Genomic DNA, 20,700 nt, shown 5'->3' with positions numbered 1-20,700 from the left:
TTAACTAAAGCAGAACGTTGGAGGGTCTAGCGAACCCGCACAACAAGATGCGCCAAAAGCAGCCCACGCTCCTAGAGAAATTCCTAGCTGCGGGGCGGCGCGCACCAATGAGGTTTCCGCTACAATGGAGGCACGGCGCCCGATGACAAAGCGTTAGAAAGCAGCTGAGCGGCAGCGGAGAGGGAGCAAAGAGAGCGGCGACGGCTCCTTCACAGAGGAGCGAGATGAAACGACGCGGCGAGCGCCTTACTCCGAGCCACAGACAGTGCCAGTAATTAAGGTAGATTTCCAGCTCGGAGCGACAGAGGATGAAATTTCCTCCCCTCTGCCGGAACCCCTTGATGTTTTGTACCTTGAATTCTGGGCAGAGGCGGCCAGATCATTTTTTTTTAACGGAGTTCACAGAATCCCCGGGAACAGAGCCTCCCAGCCAAAACCCCAGCACGATTAATTTAGTAACGGGTTATTAAGCTCAAACATAAATTGCAGCCCTGGACGTTTTAAATGGAAAGGAAGGCTGATTTATTGGGGGAGCCGGAGACAAAACAGGTTTTTATTTTCCATTTATTCATCGACACTCTTAGGGAGCGCTAACTCGCAAAGAATTTGTGAAGAAAAAGAAGGGGAAAAAAAAAGAGAAAAGGGAGGGTTGGAGGGGACGGCGGACGGCAATGGACTCCGTGACCAGACAGAGCCATTTTTACGTCCACTTCTTCGCGGCCTGAAGACTGTACGGGAGGAGGAAGAGGAGGAGTCCGCGGATGCCCCATCGGCGCGACGCACGCCACCGCGAGAGTTCGGGGTTTTATCAGGCTTGGAACGAGCGCCGCACGCCAGCCGGTTTCCGCAGAAAGGCCCATTTCCGAACGCCCTGTGGGACGCATATTTTCGTCCGCGTGTTTATTTGCTTATTCCGAAGAAGCCATAAACGGAATGCCCTCGTACTTCACTACGCGTCTGCGTGCATTTGCGGCGACTCCCGTGTGTGTCGCGCCTGTCCGCGGTGCTGCGACCCGGCGCTACGCAGCCATTCATTGATACGTTTAAAAAAATGATAAACCTCTAAGTTAAATTTAAAAAAAAAAAGTCTAACTTTGCACCATTTGAAGGGCAAGCGCCGCTTCCTCGGTTACATCTGTGAAAAATGTGGGCCCCACCCTGCTGGCGGCTGTGCTACCGCAGCTGAAGGAGAAGCTCATTTAGCACCAACTTGACTCTTTTTTTTTTTTTTTTATAAACCAGGTTTTGAGCCGCATGTGTCCCTTGCACATCCGCGATGAAAAGCATCAGGCTTCGCCAGAAGGCCTCTGCCCTGGGACGGCCGCCTTTAAGTCGAACGATCCTCCGTCGCTCCACTCGTCCATCTTCCGCATGGGAGACTAGGCCCTCTAGCCCCTCTAGTCAGCGTACGTCTATAAAACACCGGTAAACTCACCTGTATGTATTTCCCGAGCAGAAGCTCATTCTCCTGCAGACAATGTGTCGTTTCAAAATATCTACAAGTGGATTACAGCTCAATTCGGTTTTTGATCTCCCCTGGAAACTCAAGGAAGGTTTCACATCGCAAGCAAAAAAAGGAGGGAAAAAAAACCAACCTTGTCACCATAACTACATTAGAAGCTTATGTTTTGTGCACATTTGCCTCAAGTATTTGAAGTCTTTTTTTTTTTTTTTTTTTTTATAAAGAGTGGAAATAAATCGGCTTCTTCTCAGACAAAAACGGAAACGGCAAAAGAAATAGTTTTGAAACTTCACTTCTAACATTTTATCTCGGGCGCTGTTTACAAAAGCTTTTGTTAATTTCTCCGGATGTCACCGGCTGCCTCTGAGCGCAGCATGGTGCTTCACACCCTAAAGCTCTACTGAGGCCTTGGAGAGCATTCACTTCTTGGGCTTTTTTTAGGAGGCAATTTGCAAACAAATCTCACAATTACCCCCGCAGTAGCAGTTTTTAGCAGGGGGGAGGGAGGGGAAAAAAAAAAAAAAAAAAAAAAAAAAAAGAGTAATAAAAGAAGCAAAGGTAACATCTGTAAAAGACATCATAAATGAAAAGGACCATGGAGATGAACAGATGTTAGAGATGCTGATGTGCTGGCACCGATGAAGACCTGGATGCAATACTGCAATCCGCCTTTCCCCTCGTACATCGGAGACCCGCACCATAAAATCTGCTACGTCCGCTATGGAAAAAAATATACCTTTTTTTATACAATTGGCTCATTATTGAGTACTACAGCATGTTTTCCCAAATAATGCAGTCATTTCACATCCACACCAGATTCTGTACTCGCACACAGATGTTAGTCTTCTACTTCGGGCAACATCGACAATCTCAACCACTTACTGAAACAGACTGAATAATATTCTTTTAGAAATAAAATGTATAAACCTGAAATATTAACTCACTTTCACTTTGTATAACCCTTGTCCTGGTCGGGGGGGTGGTGCTCAGGAGTCGATCCAAAATCAGTACACCCAGAACAGGACACCAGTCCATTGCAAGAGGGCCACAAAGGCGCGTGCACGCACGCTCGCTCGTCCACAGACCAAGAGCCATTTAAAATAGCCAATTACCCTGAAGTTCTTCTGAGGGTGGGGGGAAACCAGAGCACCGGGAGGAAACCCACACAGGCACAGGGCCAACGTGCAAATTCCACACAGAATGAGCAGGATTTGAACACCCTACATCCAAGCAGCCCAGGTGTTTTGAGGCCAACAGCACTATGCACTATACCACTAAAGTATTTAAACAATTTAAATCAGATCGAACAGCTTCTATTGCATGAATGTCCTTACACCGTCATATAGCGTTTCTCTTGTGGTCTGGGAGTCAGAGTCCAAAGGTGACACCGAGGGTCCAAATATTACTCTCTCCCCTACACAAGTCAAGGAATCAGTTTTAATTATTTGGTTAAGTGATAGAATACAGTAATTTGTTACAAGTATCATATATTGGTTTTATGACTTACGCAGATAAAAACATTTTCGTTCATTTTTAGATGACATTTTTCACCCGGGATGCAACTGCTTCCGACCCCCATGAGACACAATAGTAAAGGGAACCCCAAATAATGGGAATTCACCCATTTCAAAGAAGAAATTAAGCCCGTTAGGCGGGTATGGCGTATGCCAAAAGGGCTGGTACTGCAGGCGGGTCGGGGAGGGCGGAGAGCCTGCACCGTATTCCCCATGGGATGGCACTTTCCTGCTTCCCTTCATCCTCCACGTGAGGACATCACCCTCCGTCTCCCTTAACACAGCCTCTGCCAGCCTTTCGCTTACTCAAACATCCCTCATTTCAGTCAATTACACAAGCGAGCACTTCTGAGCTCCATCTAATCCCGATTAAAGAGCGTTTCTGCGATAAGCGCCTCGTGCTCGGCCCACACTTGCGGAACGTTGCTGTTGCGCAATCTACAGCAGGACGAGGGGTGGTGTGCATGAGCCGGGGGGGGGGATGGCTACAAGTTCCGAGCACACTGACCCTACAGGATGACAAACCAGTGACGAAGTGGCATTTAAAAAAAAAAAAAAAAATAAAAAAAAAAACCCCCTGATCAACAGGGTTGAACGTTCTAACAGACGCAACCATGAAGCCGTCAAACACATCGCAACAAGTACAGGACTGGAAGCGTGATCAGGACTACGAAGGAACACAGGCCACACGCAGAGCACTGGAGTTACACGTGTGCACTTAGCGTAGTGCGTTCCACGAATTATTAGACCAGAGTTCCTAGAAGCGCGATCCACAGACCACCTGTGGTCGGCAGGCTGACGGGCGTCACGTCCGGACAGAGCGACGTATTAAATCGGACACATTAGTTACGAACGTACCCAGCTGCATAATCTAGACGCCCATTGCCGATACACAAAGCCTTACTTATGTCACAGTAAGTCATAGCAGGAGAAGCGCAGTCGATCCACTGCAATCCACTTCTTCAAAAGCTTCAGTTTGTTTTAGTTCCGCGTACGCAACACTGTTTACGTCTCCATAATCCCCCCGCATTTCCAGTAAATATCGATGGGCAAAAGTATCCTTTCACCTCCGCTGAGCCATTTTGCGTCAATCTGCTTTGCTGGGGTACAAGTTCATTTAATGGTGTCAATCCCACCCCATCAAATCACATTTTAGAAAAGAGAAAGAGGAACCAGCTAAATGTGGAGCCTGAGATTAGACTGAAGTTCTCCAGCTTTTTCCAGATATCATACCCTTGACATCCCCTCAAAGGCAAATACTTCAACTTTTTAATTCATAAAGAATTTAATGAAATTCTTCGCAAAAAATCTCAGGATTTTTCCAAATAAATACAATTCAGTAAATCAAATACGGTAATTTTAACTCAGAATATACGGTGTTCCTGCAAAACACCTGGACAAAAGAATTGGAGAAGCCAAAAAATAAATAAATAAATAAATAAATAAATAAATAAATAAATAGTTTAGTTGCTCAGTTAAATCAAAACATCCATAAGGCCTTCGAGCCACATAAAAATTCAGTCCACAGATCAGGAACTCCAGCATTCGGGAAGTTATGCTCCAAATTATACTTAAAGAAAAAAAAAGTTTTGGAACCAAAAACAAAACTCGGAACGTGTATTCTGTACCGCTTCATCCGACGGGCCCTTATCTAACTGCGCGTGTGGTATATTGTACAAAGACGCAGAAGCGCGCCTTCCTTTTCCAGCTTCTTTTACACGCCAGAGGAGAACGCAGCAAAGAGAACTGGGCAACACGACCGCACGATTCCCCGCAGCTGAAGTTACAGTCCTGGCGGATCGTAGAGTTAAAGATATAAATCTCACCGACACATACGCCTACATATTCTGCCTTTTAAAAAGTTTTTTTCCCTTTTTTTCTTCTTTCAAACGGAGCGCTTTATTGCATAAAGAAACAACAGCTCGTTACATCTGTTGAGGGGACTCGAGCTCTATTTTCAAATTTGACATTCAAACAGACACAAAGCCATCGCTTCACGAATTCCAGCAAATGCATGCAAGGCACACCGCAGAAAGTGTAGGACATTCGGCAGAATGTAAAAATAATATTAAAAAAAAGTTGACAATTACAAAAGAGTCCTGAAGGACCCACTTTTCACCGCAGTTCATTCGTGTGATGTGCGTGTGAAAAGGCTCAATAAAGTATGTGTTTTGAATTGCAAACAAACTGCATCTGAAATTACTCACATACCTAGCAGTTTTACCAGTTCATAAGGTTTAAGAGCAATAATTACTATTATCATCCTTTAGTTACCAGATGTCCAACGGAGACTGACAGCATTAGACACCGATCGGTTTTACAGCGATTTACCCATCCATGGTGCAGGGTGTTCTTGCTGGTGGAAGCAGGAAGCCTACTGGCTACAGATGTTGCCTTGCAATTGAAAAACTCGGAGGGACGCAGGTCCGGATCCCAGCAAGGTATTTAGCCTGAATTAATGTAGTAAAAACTACCCAGCTGTATAAATGGATATATACTTGTAAAAGGTGGCCTAACATTATGAGTAACTGTTTTTTTTAAGAATAGTCAGCCAAACTATCAACATAACTAATTCTGAATTCAGACTTTTAAAAAAAAAAATAAAAAAATAAAAAAAAAATAAAAAAATCCAACAATATTTCTATAGCACAAGGCTATACAACATGTTCTTGATGCCATTAATATGAACTATTTTAAGATGTTCCAAACATACACTAATGTTTCTTACACAATAATACTTGTGTTTTGATATAATCCACTCCTGGTGTTGGTCCCCAACTTCTGCACCTTCCCTGTTGAGCCGCATTGTCTCAGTGGCATCAGCTGCTCTGCCACTGCCGAGGGCATCAAGGTACTAGATGGTCACGGGTGCCGACCCAGGATCTGCTCACGCTGGTATTTCTCACCTAACTGTTTCCGAGGAAGGGTCTCAATCCGGCTCCAGATGAGCGCTCACGGGCCACTATAACCAGCAGATCCTTTCGGGCCAGGCAGGAAAATGATGCGCTTTCAGTGTCAAATGCACTTCAATGCATTCAAGTGAACAGGCTGCAGTAAAAACACTTTGTGGTCTTCAAGTGGAATATATGTCCACTTCATGGAAGTCTTAACACGTCCCTTTGTCCCGTGTATTTAATGACAATGAAGCTGCTGAACGGACGCAGGTCCAAGGGTGTCTTTGCCAAAAGAGGTACGGACCCTCAGCCCTAAACGCTTGGCGACGCACATCTCTGGAGCTCGGCAGCCAGGAGGCCGATCCGATGAGGTTTCCACCAAACTCACATTTAATCATTTATCTGATGGTTTTCCTCCAAAGCAACTTACAGCGTTAATCTACCTACAACTACTTAGCCATTTGTACAGCTGGGTAATTTTACTGGAGCAATTTAGGGTAAGTACTTTGCTCAAGGGTCCTGCAGCTGGGGGTGGGATTCAAACCTGTGACCTTCAGGTCCAAAAGCAGCATTTCCAAGCACTATGCTAGCTGCTGCCCTGAATTCGACGTGCATCTTATCTTCCCCTTTTCCGCTAATGCGGCAGCGATCATAAAAGCTGGAACGCGTTCAAAAGACCTTCAAGTTCATAAAAGTGTGTGGGCAAATGACAGACAGGACGTTCGAACAAAGACAACCTGTGACACAGAGTGTGTTTTCTTTGCTGCTGTTGTTCATTGTTAAGTGCGGGTGGAGGGGAGGGGGGCGGTGGTGGGGCTACAATGGGCTCCTTAATGCCAAACTGGTTTGGGGTGGATGAGGAACGTCTCAGTTTGGCTGGACGGGCAAATGAGCTCTGTGTGTAATGCATGATTGTAAACACGCACAGACAACATCAGAGGCGACTGGTTTGGGGGATGGGTCGGGGGGGGGAGGAGACAATGACAGAACATCGTCTCCTACGCTTGAGTGGGCACAGCCTCCCCACAGTCCTCTGGGGGGGGTAAGGGACATGCCGCCGGGGGGATGACAATGAGGGCATTGATGCCTGACGTCCCTGAGCGTTTGCTGGGGTGGGATGCAATGCTGCGACACACCAAACACTCACATACACACACACACTCACCTCTGGTGTGTTCTTCTTGAACTCGCGGCTCTGGTCGATGAGCTTTTTCCTGGACTGCTCGCTCTCATCCTGTCGGTTGGCCAGCGCCGTGGCCGTGGCGTCCAGTTCTCTCTGCGAGGACACACACACACACATAGCGGGGCTGTCACACGCGCACCATGGCAATGAATTATTGGGTGCAACTCATTCGCGTGCAAAGACAAAAAAGGAAGCCCCCCCCCCCCAGCCATGCAAGGACTGAGTGAGGGAGGGAAGAAAGAAAGGAGGAGGATATCCCCGCCATCGCGACTCTACGTTCCCATATACCCCGACAGCACCTTGGAGCCCTCTGGCACACTTCCCCAGCATCCCACCACCTCGTTCTAACCATCACCGCCCCCCTCCGCCGTTTCAGCCCCGTCCAGCTGGACATGCTGAGAAGACATCCATCCAGCGTATGAGTTCTGCACATTTAAAACCACATCAGTCACAGAGCCCTTCCCACATTCCTCAGCAGCCATTCCAACTCACACGCTGGAGAGGACACTTCTGTGCTGTTACACAGAAGCGCGGGCACCGGTGGAGCAGGCGGGCGGACACCGGTGCTGCGGTCAGCGAGAGCGAACTCCCCGGCGGAGATCCCTGGCTGCGGCGCACCGCCCCGAGCTGCTGCTGACATCTGGGAGCCAGATGCAGGGGAACAAATCAACTTAATTGGGCCGCGACTCGGCGCGCCAGACTGAGAGCCCCGAACACAACAACCGGGGGTCTGAGCTAACCACCAACAAGGCTCCCAGATTCCTCCCCAGCCCCCCCCCCCCCCCTTCCCTCCCACACACAAATACACCCAACTCTTACTGTCTCTGTCATCGTCTCATTAGCACAGCTTTTCGCAAGGCCGAGTACACTCGTACCACACATGTGGAGCTCAGTGCTGGTAAACACCCCCCCCCCCCCCGGATTAAGCTGGAGATCTCCACCCAGCGGAAGAGGTACTGTTTAAGTGTACATCATTAGGACACCGGCCGACCGCCCTAACAGAGACGCCGCAAAGGTGCGTGTTAACACGAGTTCTTCAACCCCTGCGGGCTGCAGCACGGAGATGACCGTTCGAACCCTGGTATTAAACGTTGAAGACAATATGCAGTTATTTATTACACCAGCCGGGAGTCACAGAAACGTCAGAAAGACGTACAAACAAGCGGATCGCACAGCAGCTCGTCTGACCACCTAAAAGTACAATTATCCTGTTAAAGAGCATCAGATATCCAAATGGATACGTAAAGCAGTAATTAGCAGCTAAAAATGCTCATTAATGAGGGCTGGGAGGACGTGAGGAATACATATTGCACAAGTATAATTAGAGTTTAATTCTTGTTCAAACTCCAAGCATGACTGCCCTAACCGGCAAGCTCCGTGCATTTTACATATTTAAACCCACTCAATACACCATATGTCAAATGCCACAAATCACTGCTACAAATCATCTTCTGACAAACTGTATAAAAAGCTAAACTGCTCATTTAGGGCCAGCAGGTGGCGTGATGGTTAGAGCTGCCCCTTTCATTCAAAAGGCCGAGGTCAGAATCTCACCTCCTGCACCGGTACCCTTGAACAAGGTACTTACCCTGAATTGATACAGCAGGAATGTATCCACTGTATAAAAGGGTAGAAAAATGCAAGGGGAAGGTGGAAATTGGGAGGAAGGAAGTGGGGAAAAAACCGTGAGGCTACGATGAGCCAGCTGTGCTGAAACACTCACGTTTACGCTTTTCACCAGCACCACGTCTGTGCGGAACTACGCGACCAGTGACTTGGAGAGGAAACCCTAAGCTGCTACGGAAACCGTGCTGCCCAGTCCACCGGAGACCTGCGTCTGGGTCTCCGATGAGCAGGGGCCAAAATTCTGGGCTGACCCACAGCCCCAACGCAGGCGCGCAGGGAGTAAAGTCTCCCGAGTCGAAGTCCTCCAGCCCTAGAGTCGAAGGCACCGTCGCCGCAAGCTCCAGCTTTGCAGCCTTCTGGCCCGGGGGCCTGGAGGAGAGCGATCGAGGCGCAGCCATGCGGAGCAAGAGTGGATGGAGAGATGTGGCTCAGCGCTCGCTTTCCTCCTCCCACCCTATTTGCTGTCTTTCAGTCCGAAGGGGAAGAGGAAAAAAAAAAGTGCTTCTTTCCCCAAAGCTCCTGTCAAGCTGGGCTCTCGAGACTGATTAGCAGATGCTATTACGCCTATTATGCAAACGATTTGGCTAATCACTTAAAATTGATTAGCAGGAGGCTTCTAAATCCTAATTCGCAGCAACTGTGGGACCCCTCTGGGGCCACAGGAGGATGGGGGGGATAATTACGGTTTTATCAAACGGAATTCAGGGGCTCCTCCCAACCCCAGCGCGCGCTCCCGAAACCCAGAGCACGAACGCACCGGGCACCGACAACACGGCCGCATGCGCTGCTCAGTCTTCCCGTAGACGAAGAGGAAAGACGGCACGCTCCAACTGAAAGGAAAGCAGAAAAAAAAAAAAGCCACGTTTTAAATCAACACTGGCTCGGGTGAGCGAGCCATGTTACGGCCAGCATTCACATTCGTCGGCAAACTATCAATCCCATGTTCGTCGGAGAGCAGCTGAAGGGAAACGCCCCCACGCGTATCTGCCAACTTGCCAAACACGCTGCTTAAGGTGCTAGGATTGGGACAAACATTTAACCATGTTCAGCAGTACAGTATACTCTATAATCGAAGGTATAACCTTCCACATTGTGATCTGCATGCCCCTCCTCAATGACCCTTCGACCTGCGCCACCCTGGATGAGGATCGCAAACGCCTACTCGGGCCCGTTCCTCTCGGCCTGCTTCGCGGAGCATCTCACGATGGGCCCAGGTTCATATTAAAAGACCAAATTGTACTCCATAATGGCTTTATAATTTTCCTAATGGAGGAATTTCGCTGGCTCAGGCAGCGGCGCTTGTCTTAGTTAATTTGTTCGGTAGTAAACGCTGATGGAACAGATTACGGCACTCCCCAGAGAGCGCGCTTGTGCCAGATGCTATCAGCAGCATATGCACGGGAAAATATTACTGGGCCGAGCCTGCGCCTCTTGCCGCCCGAACCAGAGCGCCTCTGAGTTTTATTCGAATTAACGATGGGATAATGAAGAGCCAGGCGGGCACTGCTGGCTAAGCCCCACCTCACCCAGCACACAAACTGGATCGCTTTCCAAACTGAATTTCAGGCTCATTAGGGGGGCAGAAAAGGGGGAGCTCCGGTGCTATTCCTTTGCAGGCACCAACAACGGCCGAAACGCCTCCTCCTTCAGCTTGATCCGTCAGCCGAGGTGATGTGCGTTTGAACGATCGTTCTCGTTCAGGTTCTGGTAGAACCTACTTTTGTTCCGGACAGCAGTGTGAAAAAAAAAAAAAAAAAAAAAAAAAAAACACAAACGCAGACCCTCAAAAATCCGGTGACCTTCAGAGTAGAACCGGAGGTGGGCTGCAGTACAGGTTGTGGGAAACTACAGTTTTGAGCAAAAAAAACTACAATTCCCAGCATCCTCCTCTAAAGCTCAAGGTGTCTCTGGGGAATTTCTAAGTGCACCAAGAGGACACGTGGCAAACTGCATTTGGCTGCTCTGATTTTCTGATGCCCTGTGCAAAGCAGGTCTGGGTTTGGGCAGAACGGAACAAAATTTCCATGTCGCGGGGGGGGGGTTTGTTGGCAGTGAGGGCACGCCAGCAGTGAAAACTGCTTTGCTATTCAGGTGCACAAATTCAGCAACCAAAAATAACTCTGGCCTGACATCTGTAGCTGCCTTCGCACCAAAGAAACCACAGAGCTGCAGACTCAGGTCCTCTACAGCGCAAATTACCACGTTAAGCAAAATAATGTTTTCACTGGTTAATGAGGCGAATATCATTTCCAGAATTACACAAGTCCGCATTTATTACAGATAAAAATCTTGTCGAAAGCGGCATTTCTTATTTTTTCCCCCGTGTGCCGCAAACAGGGCCGGGCACCGGGGTACGCGACATTCCACGTTCCCGGAAAATCATCCGCTCTGCCAGTAGCTGCGGCAGTCGGGCTCTTCCTCCCGGGGCAGCTTCCGAAGCGTGATTCCAGGGTGCTCCAGCTAGAGCGTTTTCATCTCGTAAATCTCCACAAGTGCGGCTTTAATAAAGCGCGAGAACGGGGCAGGAGACGCACGGAGCGTACGGTTTGCGGGAAAACGCGGGGCAACGAGAGGAAAATGACAAACGGCACCGGAGAGCGCCGTCTAGCTCTGGGTGCCACTTGAAAGGCGCTCGAGACAAGCGGCAACGCGGGGGTCTGTTCGAGCAGGGCGCTACAACAGCTGCTCTTAACATTAAGTGGGCTGATTTATTTGCGTTTGAACGCCGAAAGAGCAAAAAGTTTTATCAATGTTTTTCTTTCTTTTGCATAAGCAGCCAGACCCGCTCAAACCGGCAGTACGGCAATTCGTACCCGGTCTCTCTGCTTAACATGTGATAACGTTTGCTGAAAGTCACTACAATGTTATCTGATAAACAAGTGGACGATATAAAGTTCCACTGGCTCAACCTTTGTGCATGCGTGGCACAGAAAAGTCGACCTTTACTGGGATGCATGACCTCAAACGACTAGTTACACACGAAACCATGAGCCGCTTGCGGCATCCAGCGACCTGCTTTTTAAGCCAAACTACCTCCACGTCATGCCTTAGAATTTCAGTGTGACTTTCACAATATAAGGAATGCGGAGTACATTACGGCCAAGCTCACATCAACATTGTTCTCTGATCAACAGCCTGTTGTGTCGGTGGCGTTCGGGTGACATATTTGAAGGATGTACTTATGCAGCTGGTGACTCATGCATCAAAAAACAGGAGTATGTTGGAAGGAACAGGGGGTGGGGGGGGTTGGGGGACAGCGCTTCCCACGAAAGCGCACACTACCACATACAGCAACAGCTTGTTCTACGCCGGAAGGTCCTCAACCGCCCTCCATTGTCCTTTCAAGGCCTGAACGTCAGACAGGCTGGAGATTGAGGCCATCACGTTGAGCTAAATTCCACATGATTTCCCCTAGTTATCATACATGTACCGATCCGTCCCTTCGGGACGCATCTGACACCTGATTGGATGTTCCTTGTCTTCAAGAGCGGACTTTGCACTGAACAGACGTCAATATTTGATCAAGGAGAAACTGTTCGGTCACCGAGATCTACCGAGTCCAGTGTGTTCCACAGATGTATGAATGAGTGAGCCATTGCAAGTAGTCTATCTAGCAGTGTAGGTTACCTTGGTGAATAAGGTATGTGGGCTCACAACGCTACATAGAGTTCATTGGAAGTCGCTTTGGAGAAAAGCATCCAAGTAAATAAATGTCAGGGGTTGGGTACATGCACATGATTATTGAAGCACAGCTTGTTTGATAGGCACCGGCATTGACGCCACACAAATATTCCGGTAGTTACCGACTAAAGTGATACATATAGGAAGCGGGTAGTGAAAAATCTGCAGGTGGATAAGAACCACACGAATGTTTCGGCACTCGAGAGGAAAATGAGTCCAGGAGAAACGGGTTCCGAGACTGTTCTAGGGATTTGACTGTTCTGACAGCCTTCAGTGCAGTTATGCCTCATGCGTACGATTATACATTTGGCGGTTAATTATCACTGCGGATCATTAAAGCACGGTTATGATGTCGTGACCGTTAAAAGAGAGGTCCTATAATTCTGATTAAACGCACAGGTTGTAGAGCAGCAAACTTGACCCATCAGTAATCGAAACCGACGGTTGAGGAAGGCAACTGAATCACTCGATTCACGGACGCATCTCGGGACGAAACGCATGCTTTGGATTTTGGTCCGATATGCTTTGTTAACCGTAAAACTAAAGAAATAACCCAATAAGCACTATGTTAAGCAGGACACGGTGTATCCAAGCAACCGGCGGAAACACCATTTGCAGCTCTAGACGATTCCTCGGCAGCAGTTTTACTCAGTTCGACATTTAAAAATGAGGAGAAGTAAGAAGCTGCACTGTCAACAAGATGGGCTTTCACTTTCCAGCATAAAGAACCAATGTTTTAGACACAGGTTTACCAGGCAGTTAATAAATACTCAGTGCTGCTGACTTCTGGAAAATGTGTGGAATGTCCCACTGCTCCCCAATGTCAAGCAGCATTTTATCGTGCCTCTCACAAGAAGGAAAAAAAAAAAAAAAAATAGCTCAAAGACGAGACCATGTGGAAATTTGGAAGGCAGGTCTGGGGGTCATGATGGTTGTACTTCCACTGAGAAACCCAAGGAGTTTTATTTTAACAATGCACAGAGTGCTGTTCAGATTCAGACTTAAAACACGTGTCAGCCAATTTATTTCAACAAACAAACTGCTTCGTCAAAGCTTAGTCTAAATTATTTTGGTTAACAGCACTGTTTCCAATGGTTTCAGAATCCCTGGCAAATACCCACATGGATATTTAAACCCTTTGGACGCCAGACCAGAAACATCCAGTTCAACATTAATTGAGATCAGCCCACTGATGAGTTTTTTTCAGCTGACACCACTGTGCTCAAGTCCAAGAACAGGTCTCAAGTTCACCTTTTTTTTTTTTTTTTTTGAATTTAACGGACACTTTTCTCCACTGCAGCTCGCAATGTTAAAGTACTTAAGGATTTACACATTTGTGGCATTCAAACATGGATTCAAACCTAAGATGTTCAGATTGCAAAGCGATGCCTTTGACCACTACCCAAACCTTTACATCACATTTACTTACTTAGAACACGTTTCTCGATAGCGACTTCCAGTGAACTCTGTAGTGTTATGAGCACACACCTTATTCGCTAGTGTGACTTACACTGCTAGATACACTACTTACGCCGGGTCACTCATCCATACACCAGTAAAACACACTGTCACACACTACGGGTGAACCTCGACAGCATGCCTTTGGACCGTAGGACGAAACCAGAGCACCCAGAGAAAACCCACGCAGAAATGGAGAGAACATGCAAACTCTACCCAGGCTAAGTGGGGATTAAACCCATGTCCTCTCACACCACCCAGGTGCTGGGACAGCAGTGCTACTCGCTGTGCCACCATGTCACCCAAACAGACATGCTGCACATAGCCAGACCCAGTGATTTACATTTATTCATTTAGCTGATGCTTTTCTCCAAAACAACTTACAATGTTAAGATTACAATTATTAACCCATTTATAGATCTGGGTAATATTAGAGAACCTGAAGTATAATGAAGGGTAGGTGCCAGCAGCTATCCACATGCTGCCCAAGAAACTGAAACAGACAAGACAGGTTTGGTTCATTTATAGTACTGGTCTGAGGATGAAAAACAGTTTTTCCATATTTATATATTCCATAAGACGGACTATACATGACAAGGCCTTAAGTCCATTTACTCATTTAGCAGATGACCATGTACTATTGAGCTGAAACTAATTCAAGGTGACCTACAATGTTAGACCCTAAACTCCATACAATCAATCATTCACCCATTCATACAGGACAGCAATTTAACATACTCATTCACTCACACCAGGGACCATTTTGGGTGACCAGTTCACCTGAAACAGGTCTTTGAACTGTTGGAAGGTACCAGAGAACCTGGAGGAAACCCACACAAGCATGGAGACAACATGCCAACTCATCGAGCAGACCGAGGCTGGATTCAAGCCCATTTAGGAAAACAGTTCTTTAAAAAAAAAAAAAAAAAAAAAAACCCAAACGCAGCCATAACTATGTGGTACCAAACATGTGGCCCAGACCCCCAAAGGTTAGTTAGGGAAGGTTTGTCTTTGCAGTGTCCACCCCGCAAAGGGAAAGCAGAATTCTACTGATGCTCAGGGTCCAGAGGTTACTGAGGGGTCAAGAGGAAAACACCAGGAACACACACATTGCTGGTGGGACGCGTCTCAGAAAACGAGCAGACGCACCGCAAGTGGACTGGAGAAATGCTGAGATCACAGCTCTCACTAAAAAAACAGCTGATGGCATAAGAGAGGGAGACTAACATGCAAAGAACACCATCAACACTGGACTCGAAAAGTGCCATCAGAGCAGGTTTCTTCTGTATCCATTGCTCACAAGATGAACCAGGAGACATCTTGGGTGCTGTGAAACACCGAAGAACCAAGCTAAGGATTCAAAGAATTAGCAGGTTGCACGCAACCATGGTGAAATGTTAAACTTCCTTAAAAGCAACCTCAAAATCACAGCTCCAGGCCCAGCTAAATGAGGGCGGCATGGGACTGGGAGGCCTGGCTCCCGTTGACCAAAGCGCATATACCAACCACCACTCGGGTCCCTGCTGCCCTACCCAAATGAGCACTGCGATGACTCTCAAGGAAGCAAGTAATAGGTGTGTCGGGAGCCATGGGACACACTCACCTGGCCTGGGGTCACAGAGGTACTACTAACTTCCTCCCATGCCCCCGGTGTAGATGCCATCTAAATCCTCAGCGCTGCTGGGTTGAGCGCCATTCGCGGTCTTCACCTGGCACGGGGCTATCGTAATGCCCGTGCTGCACGTCTCCTGTTTACACGCAACAATTATGTATTTGCCATAATCAGCCTTTCGCGGCAAGCACAACGAAGAGCCCTTCAGTTGCTCGAAGATTTGATGACAGTAGCAGGGAACGCAGAGTCTCTTTAGAGCAGTGGCTTTATTAGTGCGAATTAAACAGTCACTCTAAATTGCCTCCGCCGCAACACACAGCTGAAAGAGATCAATCTACACGGGCCTGGGTGCCGTACGTATTTCGCGCCCTAACAACTGGGGAGCAATTCGCTCTCCTCCCGAATCAGATTTGCAGCCTCTTCATTTCTCGTTTATTAGACGATATGAACAGTGATCTGCTTCCTAGACCGCAAAGAGCAAAGTGCCCCTTCAGAGAGACCACTGCTGCCAGGCCAATCAGCAACCGTAGCATGGAAGACCATCAAGTCTAGTATGTGGGACTGGTTCACAAAGATTTTTCTAGAAAGCGAATGTGAACCTCACCAGACCTCCAAATAGGTACAAAGAATCAAACCTTGTTGCACTCCCTAATGCAGAAGAGCAGCAGGTGGCACAGTGTTTCCAGCTGTTTCCTCACACTGAAAAGTCCCAGATGCTCAGATCCCACCTCCTGCTGTAGTAGCCTTGAACAAAAGGTACTTATCCAAGTTGAATACAGTAGAAGTTACACAGCTGTATAAAGGGATAGATAACTAGGCATCCTAACATCATAAGTCACTATGGAGGAAAGTTTCAAACAAACGAACAGAATGAATGAAGGAACAGAAGGCAGCAGGTAACAGTGGTTTGAGTTGCAGCCTCCAGAGCTGAAGGTTGCAGGTTCAAATCTCACCTAATGCTGTATTAAGTCTTGAACAAGGTGCTGATCTCAAAGAGCTTTTTGTAAGTCATGTTGGAGAAAAGCATCATCCACATGAACAAATTGGATGTAAATGATGCCACAAAGAGAGATTAGAGGATCAAACTTTTTTTTAAAAAAAGTTTCCCCTCAACCCTTAGTTTACAATGCAAAGATTAGGCAGCACTAACACAACAGGATGCTGTGTGGGGGGTCAGCGGTTCAGTAATGTATATTTACATTTCTGTAATGACAAGCAATGGAATTCACCATCTGTTAACATCAATTTACACATTCCTTAGATACTTTGCGAAGTTCACAGAGACCAAATAAGAAATTATGTTTTGCACAGCCTTCTGAAAGGACAATGTAGCTGGAGCTGATGTTAATTCTTAACCCTAAAAATTTGGTGGTCTACTGGGTAGAGATGTTGCCTTGCATGTAAATCAGATTTGAACCCCACTTCTGGCTGCAGTACACTTAACTGAAGTACTTACCCTGACTGGACAGCAAAAATCACCCGACTGTATAAAAAGATAAATCACTGCAAACAGCTCAACACTGTTAGCTGCTTTGGAGGAAAGCAACAGCTAAATAGATGGAAATATAAAACTCGTGTGGAGTTCCAACTGGACCTACAGAACAGTGTCAGAAGGGGACAAGGCACACAAACGCATACAGTGACGAGATACAAATTACTGTGTATATATTTTAAAAATTAAAAAAAAAATTAAAAAAAAAAAGCTCTGACCTCATCCTGTCGGCGCCCGTTAGCAAGTTTCTGTCTAGGAACTCCGGCCCATATCGCCAACACACGCACGCACGCCTTCTTAGACTAACTTGCCTTCGTAAAGTACCGTCACCTGTCACCGGGCGTCTATCAGAACGTACAACTGCCTGGACGGCTTTCAATTCCTGTCAGCAAGCTAACTGATGGCAATTACAAAATCAATAGAAAGCAACCAAGGAGCCCATCTTTTCCCAGGCTGAGGGGAATCACTCACCGCAACACACCAAGCAAAGGACTCCCAAAAACTTCCATACTTTAAGCAGTACACAACAAATACCTCTACGAGTTTAGGAAAATAAGGGTCATGCATTTACCACAGCACGGCAGCTCGCTTGTGTTCCGGTGAACGGCAAAATAAACCACCAATCTCCAATCCACTCCCCAACATTGTGGTTAAAGCTGCCACCTTTCACCCCAAGGTTCCAGGTTCAAATCTTGCTCCTGCCCCATTACCTCTGATCAAAATACTTCCCCAGAAGCACTTCAACAAAAACTACCAGGCTACTATAATTAGGTAAATCATCCTAAGTAGCTTAACAATGTAGTTGCCTTGAAAAAAAGCTACTTAAACTAGTAACCCACTACAAACCAAGACCCACCAAACACCAGGGATAATCCTATTGATTAACCAATGCACTACCTTCCCACTTCCAATGAAACTTTTAGAAAGTAGGGCTTTATACTTGAAAATGTAGGCTGGAGATTAAGAGCATAATTGAAGACCCCCCCCACCCACCGGACACCTAATAGTCTTTGACACAATCTTCGCTTGTGTCGATTGCAGGTAAGTCTGCAGGCACCAACCAATGTCCTGACTGGGCACGTCCCACCGTGGACACTTTCTCAGGCCAGCGAAGACCCTGGCAGCAAAGAGCTGATGAGTCCAGGAAGGCCTGGTGCCCCTCTCTCCTTAGCGGAGAGCAAGGACACAAAAAAATCCACTAATAACTTAACCCCTTGAGGTGTACTTGGTGCGCTTCTTGTTCAAAGCTGGCTCTTAAAGTGAGCCCGTGTGCGTCTCCCTGTGCCTCCAGACCCGTCAAGCAGTTCCTGTGTGCGGCTGCCTGTCCAGAGAAGCACAAATTTGAAACTTTATCTCTCTTCCAAAGTTGTGCCTCAGGAAACAGGAAGGGAACTATGCACTTTGGAGACAAGGACACCAGAAGGAAACAAACCCTGTGCTGGGGGGTGAAAAGCTGAGGGCTTCCTAGTCAACTTCTCACATCTCAGATGGAGTTTTGGTTCTCTGGCCTTTTCTTCCGATTTCTGAAAGTTGTCAAATTCTGACAAAACGTACAGGGAGATGGGGAGGGGGAAGAAGCACATCGCAACTTCCGGTCACAAAGCAGGACCGGGCCGAACGGTCTGAGGTGTGACCGAGTCTTTGGCCGTGTCAACACAAGCCTGCAATTGATCCATCAATCAGTACCATTTCAAAAGGTCTACCTGCAAGTGAAATGAATGATGGTTATTAATGATATTCCAGGCAGGACAGAGGGAACACTATATGCCCAGTGACCAAGCTCCCCTCCGCAGGGGCCCTGGCAAGCCCTCACAAAAGCCTGGATTCACATGGAGGAACATGGAAGAACAAGCAGAGCATTATTTCCAGAAATATTATAACGGTATCTGATTTACAGGCATGGCTAATCCCTCCCGATATTTGCATTTTCACGCAGGGAGGAATGTGTTTACTCTGAACACTGGGCGAGTATATTCTCAACACGGAATTAATTACAACTTGGAATTATAATTGAATATTAGCATAGCGGCGTGCGGTGAATGAACAGAGTGCGCTTGTGCTGTGGGAGACAACAAGCAGCCGATTGTTGCCGCAGAACGAGAAGCGGGGCGTAGCGTGACCTCAATTGTGTGGCAGCTTGTAAGGGCTGCTCCCGCACTGGGTGTACCCACAGAGGCACCGGGGTAAAAACATGTCCCAAGCCTTCCTACACAAGCACACATTGTCCCGGGGCTCGCGGCAGTCCATAGGGCATCGCTCCGGATTCACGCTGCTCCCTGATGTTCGATAATGCTCAAGTGCAGTCCCACCAAACCAGGCCTCCCCAGGGACCGGTATTTTTTGGATTGTGCCCTTGTGCCTTCTGCTGCATAGCCATTGCTCTCACTTCCTGTAGTGCACCACACAGGTGGGAAGCCTCTCTTGATGCACAGAGGACGACGAATCCATGAAGCAGCAGGCTTGTCTGTTCCAATATAACAGCTGCCTTATTATGAAGGCACATCCTGCCAACCCATTTAATGACATCTCCCGAATCCTCCAAAGCACGCATTTTTACTTTTTTTTTTTTTTTTTCCAAAAGCCATTTTCCCTTGTTCTACGCCTAGAAAACAGACTAATGCAACAGCTTGGATAAAAGTCAAGGTTCACAGAACTTCACCAAATAGATTACAAGACAGCCTTTAGTTTGAGCAACAAATATTGATTTTTCTGTTCAGCAGATTGCTTGTTCTATTTTACTTACCAACATGGCTCAAGCATTTTATGTCAACCTCATGAATCCCCCCCCAAATTTTATTTTGGTTTGAATCCATCAGTTGAACTTCATTACAGGATGACCTTAGGCGCAGCGTGGCATGTGACGATTGTGATGGGGTTCACCCTCGAGGCTGCGTTGCAGACTGAAGTCAATGTCTGAAACGACGGCAGAGAGGAGAGGAAAATGCACATGGTGTGCAGGCAAAAGGTGGCCTGGTAAGAAAGCAGAAGGTCAGCCATTGTGGAGGTATTGCACTTCCAACATCTGATGCAAAATTAATTCAGCGCCCAGAGGATGAAGAGGGCAGGAGATTTCTCGACAACAAAAGCCCAGGAAGAATTTAGCGTGACTTACAGACTGGAGAAGCGGGGGGATATTGAAGACCAGCGATAGCATCTGTGGCTAGTGAACCGTTTCAGGAACGATAAGCACTAGATGTTGTGCACCAAGAGCCTCTTTTCTAGTAGCTATGGTGTGGGTGCGGAGGTTCACAAGAATGAGAAATCATTCTGCCCATTTGTGAATTAATACCCTTCTCCTGCCATTAATTCAGCAGAAGCGCAAAAGGACCGAAGGCAGCAACACAGATACAAAGTAAAAACCATAAAGGAGCAAAAAAAATAAATATCTTGAGAGCACAGAAAGCACCGGAGCTTCTGAGATTAATTACATACAGATGCCGTACGGGATACAAACTGGGGAGACGGCATCAGTGAGTCAAGGCAACCAAGATGGATAGTCAACCACCATCAAGATTACATTAATCTAGATCTGCTTTAAAAACAATTGCAGTGGCAAGGGAAGGAAGCGGCATGGTGAAACACAAAATGGCCTTCTCGTGGAAGGCGTTTTTTTAAAAAAAAAAAAAAAAAAAAAAAAAAAAGCTAAAAAAATAAATAAAATAAAGCTGCACGCTTTACTCGACTGTCGAGCTGGCTAATTATTCCGCCGATGTGCAGGCCCAGATTAATGTGGTTAAACCTTTTCCTCCATCCGCTAGAGGTGAAGTGTTATTCCGGC

The 20,700-nt window shown here is 47.1% G+C and overlaps 1 protein-coding gene across 5 annotated transcripts in view; it reads right to left on the bottom strand.

Annotated features, from left to right (window-relative positions):
• The window catches only part of cux1a (cut-like homeobox 1a), a 147,744-nt gene that overhangs the window by 102,515 nt on the left and 24,529 nt on the right, over window positions 1-20,700 (bottom strand). For all 5 annotated transcript variants that reach the window (XM_029249440.1, XM_029249438.1, XM_029249439.1 and 2 more), the window contains exon 2: window positions 7,036-7,146. In XM_029249440.1, coding sequence (XP_029105273.1) covers window positions 7,036-7,146 — 111 coding nt within the window. The remainder of the gene's footprint in view (window positions 1-7,035; window positions 7,147-20,700) is intronic.

Source organism: Scleropages formosus, chromosome 25 (assembly GCF_900964775.1).
Source record: "Scleropages formosus chromosome 25, fSclFor1.1, whole genome shotgun sequence".
In the NCBI taxonomy this organism is placed as follows: Eukaryota; Metazoa; Chordata; class Actinopteri; order Osteoglossiformes; family Osteoglossidae; genus Scleropages; species Scleropages formosus.
This window is presented reverse-complemented; position numbering and strand designations above follow the sequence as displayed.